We start from the raw sequence: 25,863 nt of genomic DNA, 5'->3' as shown, positions 1-25,863 counted from the left end.
ACTGACTTATATTTAATACGGTCTTTTTTTAAATATCAAAAGTGTTATATTAGATTTAATATCAAAGGTGTATGTTAGCTTTCAAGAAGACTATGATTTCAAAAGTCAAAGACCAAAGACAGTCAAAGAATGATCGTACTCATTTGTGGGCTATAAAGAAACATACAAAGAGAATTAGTGCCCAAAGACAATAGCAAGGGCCAGAGCAGTTCACCAGTGTGGGGGAAGGGACACTAGGACAGGGAAGGGACCACTACGACAAGGATAGGGGGACGCGATCAATTTGGATGAGAACTGGGTGCTGAAAGGAGTTAAAATAATAAGCACGATATGCTTTCAGTGACAGTTGCAAAGCACAGGTCTAACTAAAGAAGAAGGGGAAAGTGCCTGCCATAGAAGTGGGGGGGGGGGGGGGCCGGCGGGAGGGAAGAGAACAATGGTGTAGGGATTGGTGCTTTGTCGTCGTGTGCCTGAAACTCAATCATGAATAATTTTGTAACTTTGTAATGCACGGTGATGTAATTTAAAAAAAAAAAAAACTCGAAGACGAAAGCCGAGTTTTTCGTGGTTTCACTCGTTAGGCTCGAGAGTTCCTTCGTCAAAATATACTTTCAATGCAGTGCGTTCACTTTTTTTTTTTTTTTAAGGAAAATTTTGACTTGTTTCACTTATCTTACGGAGGGTTTTAAAGACGAAACAGCTCCGGGCTTGGGCACGGGAATCCATCCTCTGCCTCCGCAAGCCCTTCCCCTTTCCACGGCTCTTTCCCTCTCTCCTTCCTTCCCCTCTCGTGGCCTTTTTCTGATTCCCAGCTGGCTCGGTCCCAACATCACCCACCTGGGCCGCCCGGTCGAACTGCTCGGGGCTGCGGGCCGTGGGGGGCACGGAGAGAAGGGAGCCGGGATGGGCAGCCAAATCGCGCCGGGTGAAAGCAGGGTGCAGAGGTGGCGCGGAGCCCCGGTCCCTGCTCGAATCCTGGAGAGAACGCGGCGGGCGAGGGGCAGGGTCGCGCCGCGCGCGGGGGCGGCGGGCGTGGGCCGCTCCCGCAAGCTGTCGCCGCCTCCGCCGCGATTCCCAGGTCTCTGCCCGCCTCTCCCCACCCTCCGAGGGGCGGTGGTACAGTCCCGCTGACACCAGAGAGCTTAAAAAAGGGCCCGGGAGGCTGAAGCCGTCAGCGAGGTCCTGATTTGTGTGCACGGCGCGTTTCCCAGCCGGCCCAGATTCGCCGCGCTGCCAAGAGGGGTTTTTCTCCTGAGATCTGGGCGAGGGCTTCTGGCCTCTTTGTCCCCCGACGGCCAGTGCGGGTCCGTGGGTGCCAGCGCGTGCGGGCGTGCAGGGTGTGCGTGTAGCTTAGCCGGCTGCTGGGACCCTCGTGTCGGCCCCGCCGCCGCTGCCCAGCCAGCAGGGAGACGCGCCTGCAGCCAGAGATGGAGCAGACCGAGGTGCTCAAGCCCAAGACCCTCGCGGATCTCATCCGCATCCTCCATCAGCTCTTCGCGAGCGAGGAGATCAATGTGGAGGAGGTGCAGGCCGTCATGGAAGCTTATGAGAGCGACCCCGCCGAGTGGGCAAAGTACGCCAAGTTCGACCAGTACAGGTGAGCGTGCACGAAGCCCCGCGCCGCGAGGATCCGCGGGTGGGTGCGTGCAGGCCTCCGAGTCGCTGCACCAGCGGCGGAATAGCGAGGGGGTGGGGGGAAGCGGAGAGCAGCTCTGGGCTTTTGCAGAGAGACCCCAGTCGCGCCGCGCCCACCCTGCCTGGACTCGCAAAGCCGCGTTTGTTTCTGCCCTAGCCGCTGCGTTTGGCTCCGGGGCGCTCCGAGCTTCGGGCTTGCAGCGGGATCGTTTGCTCCGAGCTTCGGGCTGCAACACGGTGTTCGCAAGGACCGCGGCAGGCTCCGCTCTGGGAGGCCACCGAGCCGCGGAAAACTTGGCTGTTCTCTCCTCCAAAAAGCCACTCGTGCTCGCGGGCTCCGATGCAGAGCCCTTTCTCCAGCGGCGATCGATAGCACGCGGCGCTGCGCGGAGGCCGGGTGGCCCGGGACGCGCAGAGTCCTGTCCGCCCGCCGCGCTCAGAACGGGCGGTGCCCGCAGGAGCGATCCCCACCAGCCGCCGGGAGAAGTCCGTGGCCACCTGGCACCTCCCAGTAGGGGGCAGCTAGTCATTTTTCTTTCTATGGTGTCCCCTTCGTTTCAACTTCCAGTGGGCTTACTTAAATCCACTGTTAGGTTCACCAGTTAAAACCCCCATCCCTCTTTCAGCCCCTGTTAAAGCGGTTTGGTTTTTCGGATCCTTTGTTCGAAAAGGGGTCTGGAAGACCGCGCCATCTCAGAGGTGCCCGGACTGTGTGTCTGCTGTGCGTGGAACTCTGATTAGGCTGGGTGCAAAAGTGAAAAAAGCGCATCCCTACAATCCTTCAGGGCAAAAATATAATCGAATCACCCCAAAGGGTGAGTATCTTTCCCAAAGGGCAAAGAAAGAGAAGTGGGTCCGGGAAAAAGCGGTCAAACACTTGTCCTGCTACTGTGAAGTCCTGGGTTCAATCCCTATCATAAAAGGGAACGGAAAAGATTTTTTTTTTTTTAAAGAAAGGGTTAAGGTTTGTTTGGAACCACTTTCATCTAGTCACTTTCCCTCAAGACAATGTTTTATCAGACTTAATTGCATTAGGTTATTTTAACCTATGTTTGGTTCTGAAATTTTAAAACAGAAGCGTCTTTAGATCTTATCTTCCACTTGCAAGTATCTGCTAGAAATTCCTTTGTTCCAATCAATTCTTGGCTAGTTCCTTTGGTGACATTCACTAAAGTCACAGAGGTATAATTTTGAATTTGGTGCTATTAGTTCCAGACTATTCAGGACTTCTTGTGGACCAGTAACTCTTCTGCACAAGTATTAATGCATTTACCTCACAATAGTGCTTGAGATAGGTACCATTCTTCCCCTTATCTTACAGGCAATAAAAACTTGAGTTACCTTATAACCTCCATCTAAGAGATCTTCTATCAAATCTTGAACACAATGTTAATCAGTTTAACAATAACTCAGGGATACTGGGATTATTGGGGGTGGAGAATGGGCACTGGTGGAGGCATGGGTACTCGATCATTGTATAACTGAAAACCAAGCACAAAAAATTGTAAGTCTACAACTGTACCTTATGGTGTGCCACTAATAAAAATTTTTTTAAAAAAGTAAAGCAAAAAAAAAAAATCTTGAGCACATGGATTCAACAGAGCATGATTATTCTAGAGCCTATACTCTACGACCACTACAAAACTCTGCAGATACATTGGGTTTTCCTCTCCCTGGATAATTGGCCAAGTGAAATTAATAGAGGCTGGCATGTAGAGGATCTTATTCTAGAACAAGAGTGTTTTCTAAGGACATGTTAGCAGCCATAAATCTTTTGAATTGCAATCACTTGGGCTCTTCTATTCCATAGGAATCTGAGGGATAACAGGAATATGGGTGCAATTCTGACTGAGCAGTTGGTGAAGTAGGAAGGGAAGGAGGTGGAAGAACAGAGATCAGTTTGATAATGTGATTTTCAAAGAATGGAGTCCTAGCTATGAAGGATCTGACCTCTGGTCTTGGGAAGACCAATGCTAAAGAACCAAAAGAGAGTTTAAGTTTCAGTGTGGGTCTGAGACAATTTCCTGGATGAAACCCCAGAGAAGTAAGAGGGGTAAATTTAAGAGTGGTGGAGGAAGAAGAGAGGGCTCTGGAATGGAAAGTGAATTTATCGTGAAATTGAAAACATAGCCCCTTGGGGTCCGAGGTGAGAGGGGCCTACAAAGCATGGAAGGCTGGCATCAAAAAAGAACTTACAACTCCAGTCTCAGAGATCCTGACTGAAATTTAGGAGAGTAGAGGCCCTAAGAAGGTCCAATATCTGGGCTCAATATCTGACATAAAGCATTTTTAATAATTTGTAAAAATTAAATAGATGACCGTGTCATCAAACATTAACCCAAAAACAGCATCAATATTCCTAAAAATTCTTTAAAATTAAAAAAAAGTTCCTAAATTAAATTCTTCATTATCTGAATTGTGTTGATTATAATGGTGTAAATTTTTCCTCTTGGACCAATATAAACTTTAAAATGGATTTTTTTCCTGATGGCATGGTTATAGTTGTTTTACTTTGCAAATTATCACTTTCTCCTTACTTAAAGGCTTACGTATTATGTGACTTTTCATTATGAGTATTTTTTTTTTTTGCTTTTTTGGGTCACACCCAGTGATCCTCAGGAGTTACCTCTGGCTCAGCACTCAGGAATTACTCCTTGTAGTGCTCAGGGGACCCTATGGGATGCCAGGGATCAAACACAGGTTGGCCATGTACAAGGCAAATGTCCTACCTGCTGTACTATCACTCCGGTTCCGATTATGAGTCTTTTGAATGTGATTTGTGCTTGGGATTTAACGAAACTGGGGGATTCTGGAAATTATTTAATGAAAACTCACTGTTGTAGTTTAGCTACGTGACGTGAAAGAAAAACAAAAGAAATATTCTTGCATAGAGTAATGCACTTTGCAAGGACCTTCTATGAGAAACTTATTCTTCTTATCAGTTTGAGCCAGTCTCATAAGAATCAAGGAATTTGTGGGGTTTGTGTTTTCTCTTACTCTAAATCATTAATTAAAACTGAGCATTCTTATCTTTTGGTTGGGGTTTGTGTTTTTGTTTTCTTGGTGTGGGGAGGTGGGATGTCAGGGATCCAGACCAAAGTCTCATGTCTACACAGCATGTACTCTGCCACTGAGCCACATCCTCGGCCAGAAGCTGAGTATCTTAAAATGTGGTGATTCAACTTATAAAAACGTCCAAACTAAACTTTTCAAAGAAGTCTTTATTTTCATTTGTACCAGATTTTATTTTTAATTAGAAAACCACATTCATCTTTACTTAGAAATAGAAACATTGGTGAAAGAAAGATACTTTGTGACACTTGCTTTTCCCCTGTTCTGGTTTTATCAACTAACTTTTAAACTTCTGAATATTCTTTTTAGATATACCCGAAACCTTGTGGATCAAGGAAATGGAAAATTTAACCTTATGATTCTGTGTTGGGGTGAAGGACATGGCAGGTAATCCAGCTCTTTGTTTACTGTTTCCCAACACCCTCTTCCTCCCCTCCAGAATATCTATTCCAGTTTATAAAAATATACAGTGTCATACTGGTCACAAGAATTAGGAACCCCAAAAATCTTATTTTGTAAATATTTGTTCATGAAGTTTCTTAATGCCCTCCCAAATTCTCAAGGAATTAGTTCCATTGATTTAGGCATAATCCAAGCATATCAAAACTAGCTCTCCAAATGAGTAGTAAATCCAAGGAGGAAACTAATCAGTTTAACTCAATTTCTCTTTGTTTTTTCTAGGGTTAAACTTTATATAGGTTTGTGCTAACCCTTGGCCTTTGTGGTGCTTTGAATTGTGTAAACAATTCTGGGACCAAAGACCAAGGTCTCCAGATTTGGAGCCAGAAAAGCAATTTATAAACTGAGAAAATTTCTTTCTCCTTCTAATTGTTTTTTTTTATATATATATATATTTCAGATATACAACTTAAACTAAAAGAGATCCTTTGACTTGTAATTCCTCAATTTTTTTCTTAGTTGGTTAGCAATTCTTTTTACCAACTGGATATTGCTGTCTTTTTTGAGCTATTCATCAGAACTTTGAGTGTGGCAAAAACAATAATCCAGATCCATTTTTGATAGGAGAAAGGAATCATGAATGTATAAATGTTTGCAAAGTTATGTCTGTAGAGCACATTTATTTTATCATGTATTATGGAGTTATTTTTATTCATTCTCTCTCTCAAAAACAAAATGTAGATCAGCCTCCACAGCATTGCTTGGTAATGAGGAATAAATTCAGGTTCTTATACATGCAACACTTGTGCTGCCTCCTTTAAACTTTCTCCTCAGCCCTTCTCTGAATCTTTTAAAACATTTATATGGCAGGAGTATAATAGGACTCTGGATTTTGGAAAGTTCCTCTTATAATATATAATAAAGGTCTATAGAATTTAACATGAAACAGATGCCAATAGCTGATATCTCTAATATTTTTGTCAACTATACAACTACTCAATGGATTTAAATAGTATTTATACTAAAATTACATGAATATAAGGCATTTCCCCAAATCCAATATGGTTTCTCACACAGTGTTGGAAGATAATCTCAGATGAAATACTCAAAATTTACAAAATGTTGAACTTATCTATACTTTATAGTGGAATGTGGACTGAAAATACACACCTTTCTCTCCCAAAATAAGGGGGTGGAGGGAAGTATGAGAAAAAGAGAACTAAATGTAAAGCACATCCAGTAGGCTGAAATAATTATAATGGTTATCTTTATCCTTTCTAACATTCTTTTCTAGTCTGTTTTTGTAATCAAGTTCTAGCCCAGTTTAACTGAATTTATTAAAAACTGTATCTTGGAGCCAGAGAGATAGTACAGCAAGTAAGGCATCTGCCTGGCACTCAGCTAATGCCAGTCAATTTCTGACACCTTACATGGTTCCTCAAGCTTCACCCGGAGTAACCCCTGAACACAAAGCCAGGGCTAAGCCCTGAGCACCTCCAGTGTGACACCCCAAACAAAATAAAATAAAAGTTGTATCTTAGAGAAGAAAAAGAGGTTGCTGCTTTGTCTATTAACAAAGGAGTATCAAAGAAGTTTAAGAAAAATTAACTGTTTTCTAATAGAGGGCTGGAGTGATAGCACAGTGGGTAGGGTGTTTGTCATGCAAACTGCTCGCCCGGCCGAGCTGGGTTCAATTCCTTTGCCCCTCTCGGAGAGCCCGGCAAGCTACCGAGAGTATTTCACCTACACGGCAAAGCCTGGCAAGCTACCTGGGACGTATTGGATATACCAAACACAGTAACAACAAGTCTCACAATGGAGACGTTACTGGGCCCGCGCGAGCAAACCGATGAACAATAGGAGGACAGTGCTACAGTACTAATAGAGGTTTGCATGCAACTATCTTATACATCTCTGATATATGTTGATGTGAAAAACACTTCATTTTTGCCCTAAACAATGATGAACTATAAGTGAATGAGTTCACTACAAGTGAACTATAAATCCAACTATAATAATTTGGGCTGGAGCGATAGCACAGCGGGTAGGGCGGCTGCCTTATGTGCAGCCAACATGGCCGACCCGAGTTCGATTCCTCCGCCCCTCTCGGAGAGCCCGGCAAGCTACCGAGAGTATTCGATATGCCAGACACAGTAACAAAGTCTCCAATGGAGAAGTTACTGGGCCCGCTCGAGCAAATCGATGATCAACGGGAGGGCCTTTACTTTACTTTACTTAATAATTAGGGACTCGCAGGTGTCCTGTTGACAGTGTACAACTTTAGGCTGACCATTCCCCTCTCTGGGTCCTGGACCCTCACTGAGCTCCATTTGTCTCTTTGTGTCTCTGTAGCAGTATCCATGATCACACCGACTCCCACTGCTTCCTGAAGATGCTCCAGGGAAATCTAAAGGAGACATTGTTTGCCTGGCCTGACAAAAAACCCAATGAGATGATCAAGAAATCAGAACGAGTCTTGAGGGAAAACCAGTGTGCCTACATCAACGGTAATATTGATTGATACCCTTTCCCAAGGGCAAGTAGAGATGCAGGGTTTTTCCTACCCGGAATATTGATTGCTTATACATGTGCAGTCAAATTAGGGTCATTGAGTCAGTATTTCAAATATTTGAGAAGTAACCTAAAAAACTCTGGGGGTTTAACTTTTAAGCCTTTGTATCTTTATTGGAATCACTAGCAACATATGCTTGCAATGGAAAGTTATTTACCTGCCAAGTCTTCGCACATGAGAATTGAGTATGAATTTCCATAAGCAAAATCCTTTAAATAAATATAATGAGGTCAACTTGGAAATATTAGACTCTGTATTAGAAAATGTAAAGAAATGTTCTGGAAGTAATTAAGAATTCTTGCTAGTCCCTGTTTTTCTAAACTGCACCCAGCACGTGAGAGTATTGTCATGGTAAACTTTATAAAGCACACTGATTAACAATGATTTATAGATGTGCTTATTTTTATCCTTTTTTGTTATTGATTATTACAAGAATCCTCACTGCCATGCTTGGAGTGCCATGTGATGCTGGGGATCCAGCCAAAGGCCTCAGACATGGCAGGCATGTGCTTTTCGTCTTCATCCACATCTCTGACACCTAGATACCAAGAATTCATTCTTGGCCCTAAATGTAATATGGGAGAACCAAATGCTTTTCAGGAGGAGGTAGCAATTAACATTTATATTCCTAAGAGGGTTAATAAGTTTCCAAGAGGGTCATCAAAAGTTATGTAGGACATTTTTAATTCCCATTTACAAGTGAGGTTGCCATAACATAGGAAGGTTAACTTGCTGACCCAAGGCCTTTCAACTTTTAAGTGGCAGCCTGGATTTGAGCAAAGCAATTTGATTACAAAGCCCAGAGTCTCCATCGGGATGCTTCTGTTCCACTTATATAAAGTAAAATTTTAGAGATTTTTCTGGCAAAGCAGGATCTTCTTATTATATCTTGTAAGTCCAGCACACTTTGATACTTGGCCAAAAATGGGATTTGTTGACTAAATGTAGAATGCTAGTCATGCCCTAGCATTGCATTCCTCTCCACCCCAGGCACCTTGGGTAAGACCCCACAGATGTGGGTGTAGCTTGAGCATCACTGGTGTGGTTCAAGAGCCTAAATAAAAACAAACCAGGACAGGAAAAGAATGCAAGCATAGGCAAAGGAGATGCCTCAAAGGGCAGAAGCACATGCTTTTCCTGCAGTAGCTCTGGGCTTGATCCCTAGCATCATCACGGTCCACCAGCCCTGCCAGGAGTAACCTAAGAAGGCAAAAAAGAAAAAAATCCAAGTAATGTATCAGGAAGAGAACTAAAAAGGATAGAGCACAAGCTTTGCAGACTCGAGCCCTGAATTTGCTCCTCAGCACTGCATGGCCCCTCTGGCAAGGTCAGATGGTAGCCCAGGTGACCCCCCAGCACAAAACAAGGGTGAGGATGAATGAAAGTCATTTATAAAGATCTTACAAAGGTGTTTATGTTTGTGGGGGTTTCTTTTGTTGTTTTTGTTTTGTTATTGTTTGGTTTGAGGGTCACGCCCAAGTTGGTGCTCAGGGTTTATTCCTGGCTTTGTGCTCAGGGAACCGTATGTGATGCTGGAGATCAAACCTGGGTCAGCTATGTACACGGTGCTTGTTTTTTATGTAGCAGGAGACTCTTTATTGAAAGTTATATATAGATATGTATACACACACTACACACACACATGCGCGCGCACACACACACACACATACACACATATGGAGAGAAAGAGAGGAGAGAGAGAAAGTGCACATCAGATTTCTAAGAACAAGTTTGTGACCTGTGCTAACTCACAGTTAAACCAAAAGTCTTTCAGATCCATGACTTTCACTTGAGTCCTAGATAAGATCATAAAGGGTAGGTTAGTTCATCTTGGTCTCTGTAGAACACTGGAGGGGACAAACAGGCAGGATAAGTGAGTGACCAAAGCCAAGAGCAGGGTGCGTACAAGCCTCACTCTCAAACGGGCAACAGTCACCAGCACACTCTTACAAGATTAACCTGAGGCGGGTGCTCTCCCATGAACCTATACCCCCAGCCTGTATTCCTTTGTTATTCCTCAGACTTCTACCTGTATAAAATTCTTCTCAACGTATTGTGTACATCTTGGGTATTATCTCTCCTGAAGACCCCTTCCCCAGGGCCTTGTCTGTGTGTTCTGAGTGCTTCGGTCATAGCTCAGCTCATGTTCCTCACGTCACCAACACTTCTCTCAGCTCCTTCCTGTTGCTGCTCTGATCCTGATTCCTGATTTCATGTTTGCTTCGTTCATGGTCTTTGTTCTTATTTGGGTGGAGCATGTCCTATAATACCTCTGTGAGAAAAGGCTTGTGGAAGGTAAATCTCCAAGACCTACTCCCTAAAAATCTCTATGTTAAATCATTATTAACATGATTGATACTTTAGTTGGATATGGACTTATAATGTGGCATATGTCCCCTCTCAGAACTATGAAGAACATTCTTTGTCTTTTAGATTCCATTCTTCTTATTGAAAGACCTTTTTTAAACTTTTCTGATTTGTTGTTGTTATTTCTGGGCCATACTTGGTGGTGCTGGCTCTGAGCTCAAGGATCATTCCTGGTGGGACTTCAGGAACCATATGGGGTGGGAGGATTGAACTCCCGCCCCCTTGGGTCAATCATATGCAAGACAAGTTCCCTGAGTGCTGTACTGTCTCTGGCCCCACCATTCTGATTCTTGAATGTTTCTATGAATCCTAGTTTTTTCAAGAAACTTTTGGCATATTGTGGGCGTCTTTGCTCCTCATATAACAAGTAACCAACCTTGTTTCATCACTATTATTCATTTATGGGGACATCATTGGGTTTTCCCCACCTGGAAATGTGTGCCCTTCAAAGTTTAGATTTTCAAGATATTTCAAGTATATTTTGGTTCATCTGTTTATGAAACTTCTATTGCTTTGATATTTAAACCTCCTGAACTGGTCTAATTTTTAAAAAATATTTTCTGGGAGCCATAGCAATAGTGCAGAGGGTAGGGCATCTGCTTTTCATGAGGCCAACCCCAATTTGATTCCTGGCATCCCATATGGTCCCCTGAGCATTAGCAGGAGTTTCTTGTTGTTGTTGTTGTTGTTGTTGTTGTTGTTGTTCTTCTTCTTCTTCTTCTTCTTCTTCTTCTTCTTCTTCTTCTTCTTCTTCTTCTTCTTCTTCTTCTTCTTCTTCTTCTTCTCCTCCTCCTCCTCCTCCTCCTCCTCCTCCTCCTCCTCCCCCTCTCTCCCCCTCCCCCTCCCTCTCCCTCTTCTCCCTCTCCTCTCCCTCTCCCTCTCCCTCTTCCTCTCCTCCTCCTCCTCCTCCTCCTCCTCCTCCTTCTCCTCCTCCTCCTCCTCCTCCTCCTCCAATTTAATTTAGGGGTTATACCAGGTCTGAATTGGGGCTAGGGAATAACCATGAGGTGCCAAGGATCAAACCAGGCTTCCTGCCTGCAGAGCTGCATACCTTTGTGCCATCTCTCCAGCCCTCTTTTTTCTTTGAGTCTTCCTCGGATTTTCTTGTCTTTAGTTTTTTGGGTTGTTTTTTTCTTTCTGCTTTCACCTTTTTATTCCCAGTGATTTCTTTAATTCTTATTATTATTTTCTCTTACCTCTCTGAGACATATATTAATGACTTTTTTGTTTTGCTTTATTAAAAAAATCTGAATTATTGTCAGTTTCCAGTGACTTTTTTGTTTAAAGTTTTGGCCTTTCTCTGTCTTCCTTATTAGACACATTGCTCAAATATCTAGTGACTTTGGCTGTGTGAAAATATTTAAAAACCTGGGCCAGGGGCTGGAGCGATAGCACAGTGGGTAGGGTGTTTGCCTTGCACGCGGCTGACCTGGGTTCGATTCCCAGCATCCCAAATGATGAGCACCTCCAGGAGTAATTCCTGAGTGCAGAACCAGGAGTAACCCCTGTGCAATGCCAGGTGTGAGCCAAAAAGAAAAAAAAAAAAAGCTGGGCCAAAGAAAAGTTCATTGGTAGCTCTAAACACATGGATGGTATTTGCCTACTAGGCTTCATTCTAAGATATTCTAGCAGAGCTTTTTCTTTGGACCAGAAACCCAGTGACAGTGACAATAATCTCCAGAGCTCTTCTCTTAAACTTCTCATATTTCCAGAGAATTTCTGTCTCCTGTGAGAGATCAGTTTCTATATGACAGTGTTCCGGCATCTAGATGGTAAAGAAAGAAGAGAACTTATCATTCCTGTGAAAATGCCCATTGTTTTCCTCCTGGGATTCACCAGTCCGAAGTTCACCATTGTTTGTTTGTTTGTTTGTTTTTTAGAGAACAGATCTCAGATTTCTACTGAGAGAAGCAGACAGGGAGAAGCTGAAACAAAAGTGATGAGAAGAATTTGAATTTCTTCTCGTCAGAGGATTTCAGCAAGCCCTTTCTAGTGTTTTTAGGCCTGTCTTCACTTTCATTTTCAGAAGTAACTGCAGCTGCCAAATTCTGAGATACAAATCTCAGGTTATTTCTTGACCGTTCCCTTGAGTGGTTTCAGATTTAGCTTTGTCTCCTCTGCAAAACCATTCTTCTACTTTCAGGCTTTCAAACTTTGGTGGATGTTTTCTCTATTTCTCATTTTGATTTTTGTATGTGAATGCCTTTTTTGTGTCCTCTTGCTGCAATTGTCAGGGGTTTTCAGGAAAGAGGAGCATGCAAACCAATTACTGACTTTAGTTGGAGATTCTAACTCTAGGCCTGGAGCAATAGTACAATGGGTAAAGTGTTTGCCTAGCTTGCAGTCTATCTGGGGTCAATCCCTGGAACCCCATGTGGTTCCCTACCCCTTCACACACACCCCCACCCCACACCCACCCCCGCCAATACTGCCAGGAGTAAGCTCTGAGTACAAAGCCAGGAGTAATCCCTGAGCACCTCCAGGTGTGGCAAGCAAATAAACAAAAAAGAATAAATCAATCAATCAATTAAAATGAATTCTAATGCTATTACTTCCCCATGTTTCCACAGCTAAGTTACCCTCTTAGATGAATAATTCCGGTTTGACCTAAATTTACCAACTAAGCTCCTTCATCTGTTTTTTCCTCCTGGATGTTGTTTAGATTCTATTGGCTTACACCGGGTAGAAAATATCAGTCATACAGAACCTGCCGTGAGCCTTCACTTGTACAGTCCGCCTTTTGATACGTGTCATGCCTTTGATCAAAGAACAGGACATAAAAATAAAGTCGCCATGACTTTCCACAGCAAATTTGGAACAAGGACTCCATTTGTAAGTATAATTGCTCTCTCCTGGTTTAAAATGCTTTGAGCATTCACAGCATTACCTTACATGCGTTGATTTTTCATTTTTTGAATATCCTATATTTTAAATATTCTTGAATTGAACAAGAGAAAACTTTTCTTGAGGAAAAGGCCTATTATGTCCTTCATCTTTAGCTTTGGAGGCTATATCTTCAATTTTTTTTTAAAGTAGCTCCTAGATTAGATATAACTGTTTATTGAGAAACTTCAAAGTATATGCCAATTCCTAAAGAAAATGTTTTATCCTCATTTATTAATTAAGTAATATGAAAGTTCTACTATTGATACAACTGATAGTATAGTGATTGAATGTTTAAAAGTCTTATTTGCAATACAGATAACTTACAAATTAACCTGTACGAAGTGGAGACATGATTCTGGATGCATGAAGAAACTCACATGCCTTTACAGTCAAGTTGCCTTTTCTTTGAGTAGTAATGCTATTTAAGCCATGAATAAATGAGAGAAGACTATAGCACTATGTTCCTACTTAAGGAATAAGTGTTTCCACTTAAAATTAATGAAACAACTAACAGAATATGGTACAACAATTTTCTACCTATGGCGAACTTAACTGGTCATGGTGATTAAATGGTCTTTAGTTATTGCAGTGCCCAGAAATAGATAATAGGACATAAGGGATCGAAAATACTTCTCTTGAAGCTGATGCAGATACAACCTTGGAGATGAATGAGGACAGAATTTCTGAAATTGCTGTTCAGCTTTGTTATCTGATTCTGATTCTGATTCTCATCACAGGAATAAGGAAACAGGGCCCCTTTCCCACCACAGAATTTCTGTGCCCTGTTTAAACAGAACCCCAGGAGAGCGGGCTGAAATGTCCCATGCATTCTCACACAGTGTTCTTTCTATTTTCTTCCAGACAACTTCAGGATCCCTAGAGAACAACTGAATATACCTGAAACGCTTTGAGATTTCACTCTAATGTTCCGCTGAAGGTTTTGCTGTGAACAAGGCCTGTCGCCATTTGCTCTCTAGTAATACACTACACTTAAACGCCACTACTTAGATATGCTACAAGGCAGAGGCTAATTCTAAGGCATTAAATAAGCAGATAGTGCCCTGAGCTATTACTGCAGAAAATTTTCATTAAATACCAAAAAAAAAGAAAAAAAGAAGAAAAAAAGCGGGAGGGGACTTGTAATTTTAAGGGCCAAATCAAGTGTTCTCTTAGTTCCATCCTCAGACCTATTGGAACCATACTGAGAATGCCAACGAGAAGGTTTTTTTGTTTGTTTGTTTTTGGGTTTTTTTTAAATATGTGTATTTGAATAGCTTTTGAAAAATTCTTTGGCCTCTGAACCATGATTAGCTATAAATAAAACCCAGAAACCACACACATCAAAGCCTGCCATATTACTTGGAGGACTAAAAATAGATGTCTTTAATACTCTTTTTAGCTTATTAATATTTGAAGATAATAACTTTCTCAATCTGTGGATTTTGTTTTTCTCATCTTGTTTTACAAATTTCTGTGCTATAAATAATAGACAATTGTGGATCAACTTAAGGCACATTGCCATTTGGTAATGAAATGAAGGGCAGAGGATTTAGAAAAGTTCAGGTACTTTTCTAACCCACAGCAAACCAAAACCAGAAACTCATGTCAGAGGTGTCCAGTGGTCTTTGCTAAAGACTTTGTACTGCTACCAAAATTGCTGACAAATTTTAATAAAATTGGAGTTGAATACATTTTGAAGTTGTGTTTCTATTGAATATAGAATTTCATATAGTTTATGGGACCAGACAGTACAGCAGATAAGGAGCCTGTCTTGTACGTGGCTGACCTGGGTCGCCCCCAGAACCATGTATCGTCCCCTGAGCACTTTCAGCAATGATCCCTGAGCACACAGCCAGGAGTAAGCCCTAAGTACATTTAGGTATAACACCCCCCCCCCCCCAGATTTTTTAACAATTTTATATAATTTAGTTTTTAGGTTTAGGTAGGCTACCAAAATCTTCTACTGTGAAGATTTTTGAGGATATTGAAATATGAGTGGGCCCAAACAGCCCTCCTTGACATCCTGTCCACTCTCTCCTCCAGAACTGACCTTGATCACTACTTTTCACGCTGATTTTCACCACAGAACCAACTTGCTTCTGAAACACACATTTTTCACAATTGCATCTTAAACCTTTAAGATACAATTAAGACAGGACTCCTTTTTCACTCATGGGACTGAAGTGATAGATAGTACAGTGGGGAGGGCACTTGCCTTGCATGCAGTTGACCTGGATTTGATCCCCGGCACCCCACAGGGTCTCCCAAGTACCTCCAGGAGTGATTCCTGAGTGCAGAGTCAGGAATAACCCCTGAGCATAGGTTATGGCCCCCAAACAAACAAACAAACAAAAAAAACCAAACACATGACCCTTTTCACTCATGAACACTTTTAGTCTAAGAAATGCAGTATAAGTGAGTGGAGCCAGAAATGCCTCAGATTCACTCCATTGCACATTCAAAAATCTTTTATTGTTATCAAGTTTTTTATGATGCAAACCCCACCCCCACCCCCACATTCATTTTTGTGATTCCCCCTGGTAGTTATGACCCACAGTTTTAGAAGCTCATGTCAGAATTCTACTAGGATGCAATTATCCCACAGGTAGACGTTGTATCGTTTACTGTTATAAATGCATTTAAGCCTTCCCTGACACCTTGCAGGTACTGGATAAGTTATAAAACAAATGGAAAGGTGGGATGGAGATAGCTCAGAGGGCTGGAGTGCACTTGTAGTAGGTCCCAATTTAGATCCCCAGTCTTAAATAGCCTCTGAGTACCACTGGGGTAGCCCCTATGGCCCCTAACCTTTGACCCATCCTGCACACCAAGTATCACCAAGCTGTGGTCCCTGATCTTCTGACACTGCTTGAAAGACCCTGCCACCCACCCCTGCCACACACACCCCAAATGAATAGGGAAAAAACCTCAAGCCACTTTTATAATAATTTTGTATTAACATTTTCTGAGGCTCTGGACTCTTCTATATGTACCAAATGAGGTTTGCCATGCCATTTTTATTTTTCTAATCCTGTCCACTGCTGGATGTGCTAGGTATCAATCTTGCTTGGTCTTCAGGGACCCTGTAGTGTTGAGTATATCCAGAACCTTGCACATGCTAGTCATGCTAATCATGTACTCTATCATTTGAGCTAGTTCCAACACTATTACTTTTATTAAGTATGAAGTTCAGTGTGTGTGTGTGTGTGTGTGTGTGTGTGTGTGTGTGTGTTTTGGGCCACACCTGGTGATGCTTAAATGACCATGTAGTACCAGGGACCTAATTCAGGCCTTATGCATGCAAAGCATGTGCTCAGCCTACTAAGCTGACTCTCCGGCTCCCCCAAAGTGTGCAAGTTCCAAAGATTACTTATTGTAAATTTTTTATCCTTTTATAGTTTCAGCGGTAGGGCGTTTGCCTTGCACGCAGCCAACATGGCCGACCCGAGTTCGATTCCTCCGCCCCTCTCGGAGAGCCCGGCAAGCTACCGAGAGTATCTCGCCCGCACGGCAGAGCCTGGCAAGCTCCCCGTGACGTATTCGATATGCCAGACACAGTAACAACAAAGTCTCCAATGGAGACGTTACTGGGCCCGCTCGAGCAAATCGATGATCAACGGGAGGGCCTTTACTTTTTACTTTATACTTTTTACTTTTTTATAGTTTCAGAAGTTAAACTCAGGAATTCACATGTGCAGGGCATGTGCTCTGCTGCTGAGCAGAATCCCCAGCATTGGCTCACTTCTTAAGCTGCAGTCATAAGGCTAATGTTAGATTATCTAACATCTAAGTGCTTGGTGCAGGTTCATTAATCAAGCACTTAGATAAGCTAGTTAATTGAAGGACTTTTAAATGCTCTTCATGGATGAGGACAGAATTACTTGTCCCATTTAGCAATCATGTTTAGACTGTTTTTGTATTTTTTTTTTCAGTTCATAGACTACTTTCAAGATCTGAGTGTTTTGCTTCTCTCCTAAAAAGCTAGTATGTAACAAATGTGTACAGCTTTCAAAACAATTTCCTGAATCTAAAAGCTCACTACATGTGAACTAGAACATGTGGAAAAGTACTCATATTCTGCACTTTCTGGAATAGGAGAAAATTGATCAGCTGAGCTTTTAGTTTACCTTTTAAAAGTTTGAGTGGAGTTTCTAGGAAATACCCAAATTGGGTGCGCTCTTGTCCAATGCACGTCCACACATTTCACAAGATCTGTTGTCTCACTTTTGAAAGACATCAAAGACTTTCACAATTTTATTTGCCTGGTTGGCAGAGGATTTCTTCAAAGAGTGCAAGTGAAGTAGGGCCATGAGCCAGACACAGGATACATGTATAATTTCTCTTCTACAAGGTCCCTAGAAGAGGCGCAGAGTTTTGATTGCACATTTATACATAGTTACAATGAATAAAGGGCTGGAGCAATAGCACAGAGGGTAGGCGTTTGCCTTGCACGCCGCCGACCCCGGGCTCAATTCCTCCGTCCCTCTCGGAGAGCCCTGCAAGTTACGGAGAGTATCTCTCCCGCGTTGCAGAGCCTGGCAAGCTCCCCGTGGCGTATTTGGTATGCCAAAAACAGTAACAACAAGTCTCACAGTGGAGATGTTATTGGTGTATGCTCGAGCAAATCGATGAACAACAGGAAGACAGTGCTACAATGAATAAAATTTCATTATGAATATTTATTTTAGTCATCCATCCACTGAGGTTTGGCAAAGAAGTAATAGTTTTGTGTGCTGTTAAAAACATACATAGGGTCCGGAGTGATAGCACAGTGGGTAGGGTGTTTGCCTTGCAGGCAGCCGAACTGGGTTCGATTCCCAGCATCCCATATGGTCCCCTGAGCACTTCCAGGAGTAATTCCTGAGTGCAAAGTCAGGAGTAACCCCTGAGCATTACTTGGTGTAACCCAAAAAGGAAAAAAATGAATAAAATAAAATAAATAAAAACATACCTAATGAGGTGCTCAATGAGATATTCACACACAAAAAAAAAACAAAGCCTGGGGCAGACTGAGATTTACTAATTCTGAGCACTAATTTAAGCTTAAATCAGTAGTCAAGGGGTCATCCTTGTGTTAACTCAAGAGGAAGCAGTAGTCTGTTTACTAGATCTATGTTGCCTTATGCTATCATGATTCATGTCATGAAAAAATTCTTTGCACGTAGCACTGTTCTCCCATTGTTCATCGAGTTGCTTGAGCGGGCCCAGTAATTATAGAACTAGAAAGAAAGCTAATGCGATTGAAAGTTGAGACACCTTGCAGCATGAAGAAAAGGTTTAGGTCCCCACTGGATCACTGCAGTGCATGTTTCAGGAATGCTGCTTCATTAGCAGGACTTCATGCAAAACTCATCTCGCTGGCAAACATAAAACTGAGATTATCCAAGGGGTATGGTTGCCGCCAGCAGGTCAATCTGTACCTGTGAGGCGAGTGCATCAGCAGCCTGATGGCGCCTTCAGACTTCCAGATACCCCAAAATTGCTGCTGTGCCTTTGGCCAGACCCCAAAAATTTGGGGCAAAGCTTAACCAAGAATGTAAACGGCCAAAAGTTAGGTATGTGGGAGACACACCCACAAACCACCTCCGGCTCAGCTATAGAATTGGAGGCATGACCTCTCTGGTTCCTGATTGAACTGCTTAATGGCCATGATCCCAGAGACTCAGAAACAAATCTCGAAACCCAGAAGCTTTTGGCAGAAATGCTTCCGGTCCCTGCAGTAGGTTACCGGTGCTGGGCCAACCCAGGTGGGAATAGGTTTCATGCCTTGGCCTGTTCCCCCTGGTGGCCCAGTGGCCGCCATCCTTCAGAGGCCACTGGACAGTCAGGTTTGGGCCCACAGTGATGAGACACGCAGGACCTCACAGGATGGGGGTGGAGCCGGTCCTGTCCTCCCCACCGCAACAAGACCCCAAGTCATCGCCCATGAACGGCCTCTCTGACTCCTGATCAAGATGCTTAACGGCCATGATCCCAGAGATTCAGAAACAAATCTCAAAACCCAGTGGATTTTGGCAGAAATGTGTCCGGACCCCACAGTACGTTCTGTCATCCGGCCACCCCAGGGAGGAAAGGGTGTTGTCACTCCGCCTACTCCCCCCTGGAGAATCGGTGGCTGTCATCTTCCAGAGGCCATTGGACAGTCAGGCTCAGGCCTGCAATGACAAAACTTGTTTGGCCTCACAGGATGGGGGAGGGGACCGGGCCTGTCCTCCCCACCCCAACTAGACCCCAAGTCATCGCCCATGAACGGGCTCTCTGGCTCCTGATCAAGCTGCTTAACGGCCTTGCTCCCAGAGACTCCGAAACAAATCTCGAAACTCAGTGGCTTTTGGCAGAAATGCATCCAGACCCCTCAGTAGGTTACTGTTCCCGGGCCACCCCAGTGGGGAAAGGGTGTTGTCCCTCCGCCTGCTCCCCCCTGGCGGCTCAGTGGGCGTCATTCTCCAGAGGCCATTGGACAGTCAGGTCTGGGCCCGCAGTGATGAGACATTTGGGGGCTCACGGGATGGGGGTGGAGACGGGCCTGTCCTCCCCACCCCAATGAGACCCCAAGTCATCGTCCACGAACGGGCTCTCTGGCTCCTGATCAAGCTGCTTAACGGCCATGATCCCAGATACTCAGAAACAAATCTTGAAACCCAGCAGCTTTTGGCAGAAATGTGTCCGGACCCCGCAGTAGGTTGCTGTCGCTGGGCCACCCCAGGGGGGAAAGGGTGCTGTCTTTCCACCTGCTTCCTCCTGGCGGCTCGGTGGCCGTCATCCTCCAGAGGCCATTGGACAGTCAGGCTTGGGCACCCAGTGACGAAACTTGTTGGGCCTCAGGGGATGGGGGTGGAGCCGGGCTTGTCCTCCCCACTCCAACAAGACCCCAAGTCATCGCCCACAAATGGCCTTTCTGGCTCCTGATCAAGCTGCTCAACGGCCATGATCCCAGAGACTCAGGAGCAAATCTCGAAACCCAGTAGCTTTTGCCAGAAATCCCTCCAGATTTAAGTGTTAAAATTTTAGAATTTCAAAATCACATGGCCTTCATGGGAAGGGGGTTGTTCTGGGCCGTCCTTCACGCCCGACCGAGGTCACCGGCTGCCCCCCACGAGCGGCTCTCCGGCACGGCCACGACTCCAGAGCACAGAAACCAATCTCTTAACTATCTAACTTTGAATAGAAATACTTCCAGGGTTAATAAGTGAAACAGTAGAAATCCAAAACCGCGCGGCCGTGGGACATCATTTTATTATTATACCAAGCTGTAGAAAGCAAATCATTTCACAACACTGTTTCAGCATATCTGATTGGGGGGGGTCGTAAACTCTAAACAATAATTGTGTATCTTCTATCGAAACAATGTATCTAGTCAAAGTAGATAGAGTATTAACTAGAACTCATCTGCCTCACAGGAATTGGGAGGGGTGGGAGGTGGGGTTCTATTGGGGTTCACGGTTAAGAATAAGTATTGGTAAAGGGAAATGTGTTCAATACTTACATGACTGAGACCTAAACCCGAAAGCTCTGTAACTTTTCCCACAGTGATTCAATAAAGAAATGGACTATTTAAAAAAAAAACAAAAAACAAAATCACATGGCCTTACTGCAGCCACACGACATCATATGTTTTTCATGACCAGCAATAGAACACAAATTGTCTACTGTTGCCTTTTCAGCAGATCTGAGTGTTGGGGTAAAATCTCAAATAATAATGGTGGGTCTGGTGTTGAAATATTGAATGTGATCAAAGTAGAGTAATGTGAAAATCATCTGCCCCACAGGTAGGGGGAGGGTGTGGGATGGGGGTATACTGGGGTTTTTGGTGGTGGAGAATGGGCACTGGTGAAGGTACGGGTGTTTCATTGTATGACCGAAACTTAAACCCGAAAGCTTTGTAACTTCTCACGGTGATTCAATAAATAAAATTGTAAAAAAAAAAAATGAAAAAAAAAACTGAGATTATCGTGGAATCACAAAGATGATATACTTGAGTCAACACTAAGTGAAGCTTTGATAAACCAAGAAAAACAAAAGCTACTGAGGTTCGAACTGCCCCCCCCACCCCAGCAATGTGGTACTGCTGTAGCTTCATACAGCCTTATGGAAGCTGAGTTACAGTAATTCTGCCAGCTGGTTGGTAGATTAAAACTGACCATTGTGGGAGTGTTTACATTATGAAGATCTATCAGCACTAAAAGTCAGGGAAGTTCTCTTCTCTCAGAGTTGTAGTTGAACATTGATCTCCAGACCACCATCTTTTTTTTTCTTTTTAGGTCACACCCAGCAATGCTCAGGGGTTACTCCTGGCTCTGCGCTCAGGAATCACTCCTGGCAGTGCTGGGGCGACCATATGGGATGCTGGGAATCAAACTCGGGTTAGCCGCGTGCAAGGCAAATGCCCTACCCGCTGTGCTATCGTTCCAGTCCAGACCACCATCCTTTTAATTTTATTGGACTTCTAAATGTTTTAATCACTTTTGCATGTATAAATATATGACATTTTTACTTTAGAGAAATGGTATTGGGGGGCCCTCAAATGTGCTCAGAAGACCTATGGGGCCTCCCAGTGATTCTCAACCAACTACAGCGGAGATTAAACGCAAGGGTTTCCCAGGCCCTGTTGCTACTGGAGGCTGGGGATTGGGGGTGGGTCTCATAGTGGTGCCAAGGATCTAACTGGGGTTGGTGGCATGAACAGCAAGTAAAAAGGTAAGGTAAAGGCCCTCCCGTTGATCGTCGATTTGCTCGAGCGGGCCCAGTAATGTCTCCACTGGAGACTTTGTTGTTACTGTGTCTGGCATATCGAATACTCTCGGTAGCTTGCCGGGCTCTACCTTAACTATATCTCTAGTCCCCAGAAGATTTTTTCTTTTATTTGGGTCACACCTGGTGGTTTTCAGGTATTATTTTGGGCTTTGTACAGGGGCTAGAGTGATAGCACAGCAGTAGGGCATTTGCCTTGCAAGCAGCCAGCCTGGCCAACCCGGGTTCAATTTCTCCACCCCTCTTGGAGAGCTGACAAGCTACCGGGAGTATCTCGCCTGCATGGCAAAGCCTGGCAAACTACTCATGACGTATTCAATATGCCAAACACAGTAACAATAAGTCTCACAATGGAGACGTTACTGGGTCCACTCGAGCAAATCGATGAACAATGGGAGGACAGTGCTACAGTGCTACTCAGGGATCATTCCTGACAAGGCTCAGACGACTAAATGTGGTACTAGAGATCAAACCAGAATCAGCCAAGTGCCAGGCAAGTATCTTAACTTTATACTGTCTCTCTGCACCCTCCATACCTGAGAAATTTATGGAGAGATAGGTAGTTTTCTTTCCTTCCCATCTGAGAAATGAGTATGTTTAGGGACCCGTAAGCAGAATATTTTGTCTTAAGACACATAGCTAGTTAATGGAAAAGCTAATAGACACCAACTCTGCCCAGGTCACCTTGAATCTTTGGCAAAAGAGAAAAATCTTTAATCAGGAACAGAAAGTCAATACTGTGGCCACGTAATAGGGGATCTGTGGATTTTCTGCCTGGAACTTCTCAGCAGGTTCCTGACTTCATAGTTTAAAAACAGCATTGATGAGCTCTGGCTGAGAGTAACTGGAAAATGCCCTAGCTTTCCTGAGAGAATTGATGAAGTGTTACGTAACAGTGAAGGTCAGGAACTGTGCTGTGATTTACTCCTATGTATTTGTCAAGACACAGGTTTTAGACTTGGGGGTGAGCTCATAGTCTACCCTGTGGCACCAGATCAATTATTCCAGGTTGCTTTGACTCGGACTCTCAGTTGCCAAGAGACAAACTGTGACCCAAGTGACAAGACAAAAACAAGCTCATGTTGTGATTGTAATGTCCAGGCAAAAGTGGATGGAGTTTAAATGACTGTCCTGCAAACTTTTTTTTACCACTCAGAATAATGACTACTTTATTTAACTGGGAATCATATCCTTGAGCATCTTTCTGTATAATACACACACATTTTTAAGTTGCAGTAACATAGGCTTATAAGAGTATAAGTTACAAACGTTCAAATACGTTTGGGGCACCATATTACCACACCCCTGCCCTACAAAGTGCCAGTATCCTTTAACTACTGTCCCCCCACACCATTCTTTCCACTGGACTTTTTCAGTATATAACCTGTCCCCCATCAGTGCCCACTTCCTGTAACCTCAGTTCTGTGGTTAGAGTTTAAGAGTTTGTTTTCACTGGACATTGTTCCCTTGCCTTGTTTTTCTATAGACCACATAAAAATGAGACCATCCCTTATTTGTCTTTATTATTTCACTTAACATGACCCCTTCCAGTTGCATCCATGTAGCAAAAGGCAAGACTTCAGGGCTGGATAGATAGCACAGTGGGTAGGGCGTTTGCCTTGCATGCAGTCGACCCAGGTTCGATTCCCAGCATCTCATATCGTCCCCTGAGCACCGCCGGGAGTAATTCCTGAGTTCAGAGCCAGGAGTAAATCCTGTGCATTGCCGAGTGTGACTCAAAAAGCAAGAAAAAAAAAAGGCAAGACTTCATCTTTTGTTTTGTTTTTTTGTTTGGGGGCCACACCTAGCTGTGCTCAGGACAGATTCCTTGCTCTACACTAAAGGATCACTCCTAATAGGGTTTGGGGAAATCATATGGGGTGTCAAGATCAAACCCAGGTGGACCACTGCAAGGCAAGTGAATTTCACTGTGATCTCACTCCAGCCCCAACTTCATCTCTTCTTACAGTTTTGTAATATGCCACTAACCGTGTGTGGCATATACCACACCTTCTTTACATGCTCATTTGTCATGGGGAAATTGGATTGCTTCCAGATCTTGGCTATTGTAAATAGCACCAGCAATGAATATGGGTGTGCCTTTATTAAGATATCTATATTTGAATATTTGAATAACTCAAACCCAAACTGAGTCTTAATTTTCCATTTTTGAAAGTCACAATTAATTCTGCCAATCTGCGATATATCCATAGGCACCTCAGAATTGTTATCATGATCTTTTCCCAAAAGGAAAAAGCTGTTAATTGTTGGAAGTCTTTAGGGGGATTGTTCTTATTTTTCCTTTGGTATATTGTAAATGTCAGTTATATTAGAAGCATCTAACTTTTCTTCCTTATAACTTGCACAGGGCTATTTGTGTTATTGCCTTGACAACAGGTGCATGGACAAGGAGAATTTGTCGCATACAGTTAGCCTGAATTTAAAACATTTTTGTTTTGTTTTGGGATTTTGTATTTGTTTGCTTGTTTGGGGGGGTCACACCCAGTGGTGCTTAGGGATTACTCCTGGCTCTGTGTCCAAGGATCACTTCTGGTGGGCTCAGGGGACCAGGACAGGCATATGCAAGACAAATTGTCCTACCTGTTGTACTATCACTCTGGTCCCTGGATTTGAAATTTCTTGGATCAGTAAAGAACTTTGGTTTTCTAGGGTATGAAGAATTCACTGACACTGGGCTTATGAAATCATTCATCATTATTTCTCCAAGGGAAGCAGAGATTGTGCATCTTTTAGGGTTTCTACTTCCTTTGTTCAGAGGCTCCAGTTTCTGTCTCTGTCATGGACTCAAACAGGGCCGTGTCATGTGGCTCCAATACCCTTCCTGGGCAACTCCCTGTATGTTGCTGAGTATCTGCTACACGATCTGAATAGCTGACCTTCCTGTTGACTGGTGGTGACTTGGCCTGGCCGCCTTTTGCTCTTTGATGACATAATCTGGAATGCCTTCTGTCTCCCCACCATGACCGTACCAGCGGACTCTGGGAATAAGCCCTAGCACAGACCCATTGAGCACTACCCTTTTAAGATTCTGTCTTGTTTTCCACATTTTTAATGTTCTCCTGAGTTCAACAATCCCAATCTCTGTTTTGACATGCTAAGACAGAGTTTCTTCCTGGTCTCTCCCTAGGAATTATAGAACCCACCCACATGGAGTTTGATCGTCCAATACAAAAACCTTCTGTCCCCACCTGAGTCAGGAGTGTATATCTGAGGTCAGGGTGGAATGGTTTTCTTAAATCAGTTTTGGGGCAAGTGGAGAGTTTCACCAAAGAAAATTGCAATTCTACAATGAGAAGAAAGGGGCCATGAAAGAAGAAATGCTGGAAAACAAAATGAACAGATTCCCACCATGTAAGAGCTTGTTGATACTTGTTAGGTTAGTTGACTTTTTGTTTGTTTTGGTTTTGGGGCCACACCTGGTGATGCTGGCAGTGAGGCCACTACTCCTAGCCAGGCACACATGTTTGCTCCAGGTGGCGCTAGGAGGGTTATGTGATGGCAGGAATCCAGTCCCCCACATGCAAAGCCTGCCCTTGGTCCTTTGAGCCATCTCCACTACCTAGCTATTTGTTGTTTTAATTAAGGAATGGAGTGGGGCTGGAGAGAAAGTATAGAGGGTAGGAAGCTTGCCTTGCACATAGCCCACCTACATTCAATGGCTGGCACCCCATATGGTCCCCTGAACCTACCGGGAGTGATCCATGAGTGCAGAGTTAGGAGCAAGCCCTGAGCACTGCCATGTGTGCCCCTGAACAAAAAACTAATTAAAAATAACTAAATAAATGTTTTAAATGCATTTTGCCCAAACCCTGTCTTCTGGGGGGAGTAGCAACTCCTCTCCCAGGCCTAGGCCACTGTCAACTCTTACAGTTTTCCAGTCACTAGGGAATTTCTTCATTCTGGATTTTCACAAAATTTCATTTTCACTTCCTTACAACTCTTGTAGTCTCCTGAGGCTCTGGGAACAGGCCCTAGGATAGACCCGTTGAGTACTACCCTGTTAAGTCTCACTGTGTTGAAAGGTAGAAAAATAATTGTGTTTGGGCCATGTCTAGTAGTACTCAGGGGCCACCCCAGCTAGGTTTTTGGATGTACTCCTGGGATGGAACCATTGGTGCTGGGGAACGAGCCCAGGCCTCATGCATGCAAAGCAGGTGCCC

The 25,863-nt window shown here is 43.7% G+C and overlaps 1 protein-coding gene across 1 annotated transcript; it reads left to right on the top strand.

Moving 5' to 3' along the window:
• The first annotated feature begins 1,164 nt into the window (after positions 1-1,164).
• Positions 1,165-14,622, top strand: CDO1 (cysteine dioxygenase type 1). The gene is made up of 5 exons (XM_056124688.1): positions 1,165-1,597; positions 5,017-5,094; positions 7,459-7,613; positions 12,708-12,877; positions 13,793-14,622. The coding sequence occupies exons 1-5, from the start codon at positions 1,428-1,430 to the stop codon at positions 13,820-13,822; spliced, it is 603 nt and encodes a 200-aa protein (XP_055980663.1). The 5' UTR covers positions 1,165-1,427; the 3' UTR covers positions 13,823-14,622.
• The last annotated feature ends 11,241 nt before the right edge of the window (positions 14,623-25,863 follow it).

Source organism: Sorex fumeus, unplaced genomic scaffold, assembly GCF_029834395.1.
Source record: "Sorex fumeus unplaced genomic scaffold, SorFum_2.1 ptg000051l, whole genome shotgun sequence".
NCBI lineage: Eukaryota > Metazoa > Chordata > Mammalia > Eulipotyphla > Soricidae > Sorex > Sorex fumeus.
This window is presented reverse-complemented; position numbering and strand designations above follow the sequence as displayed.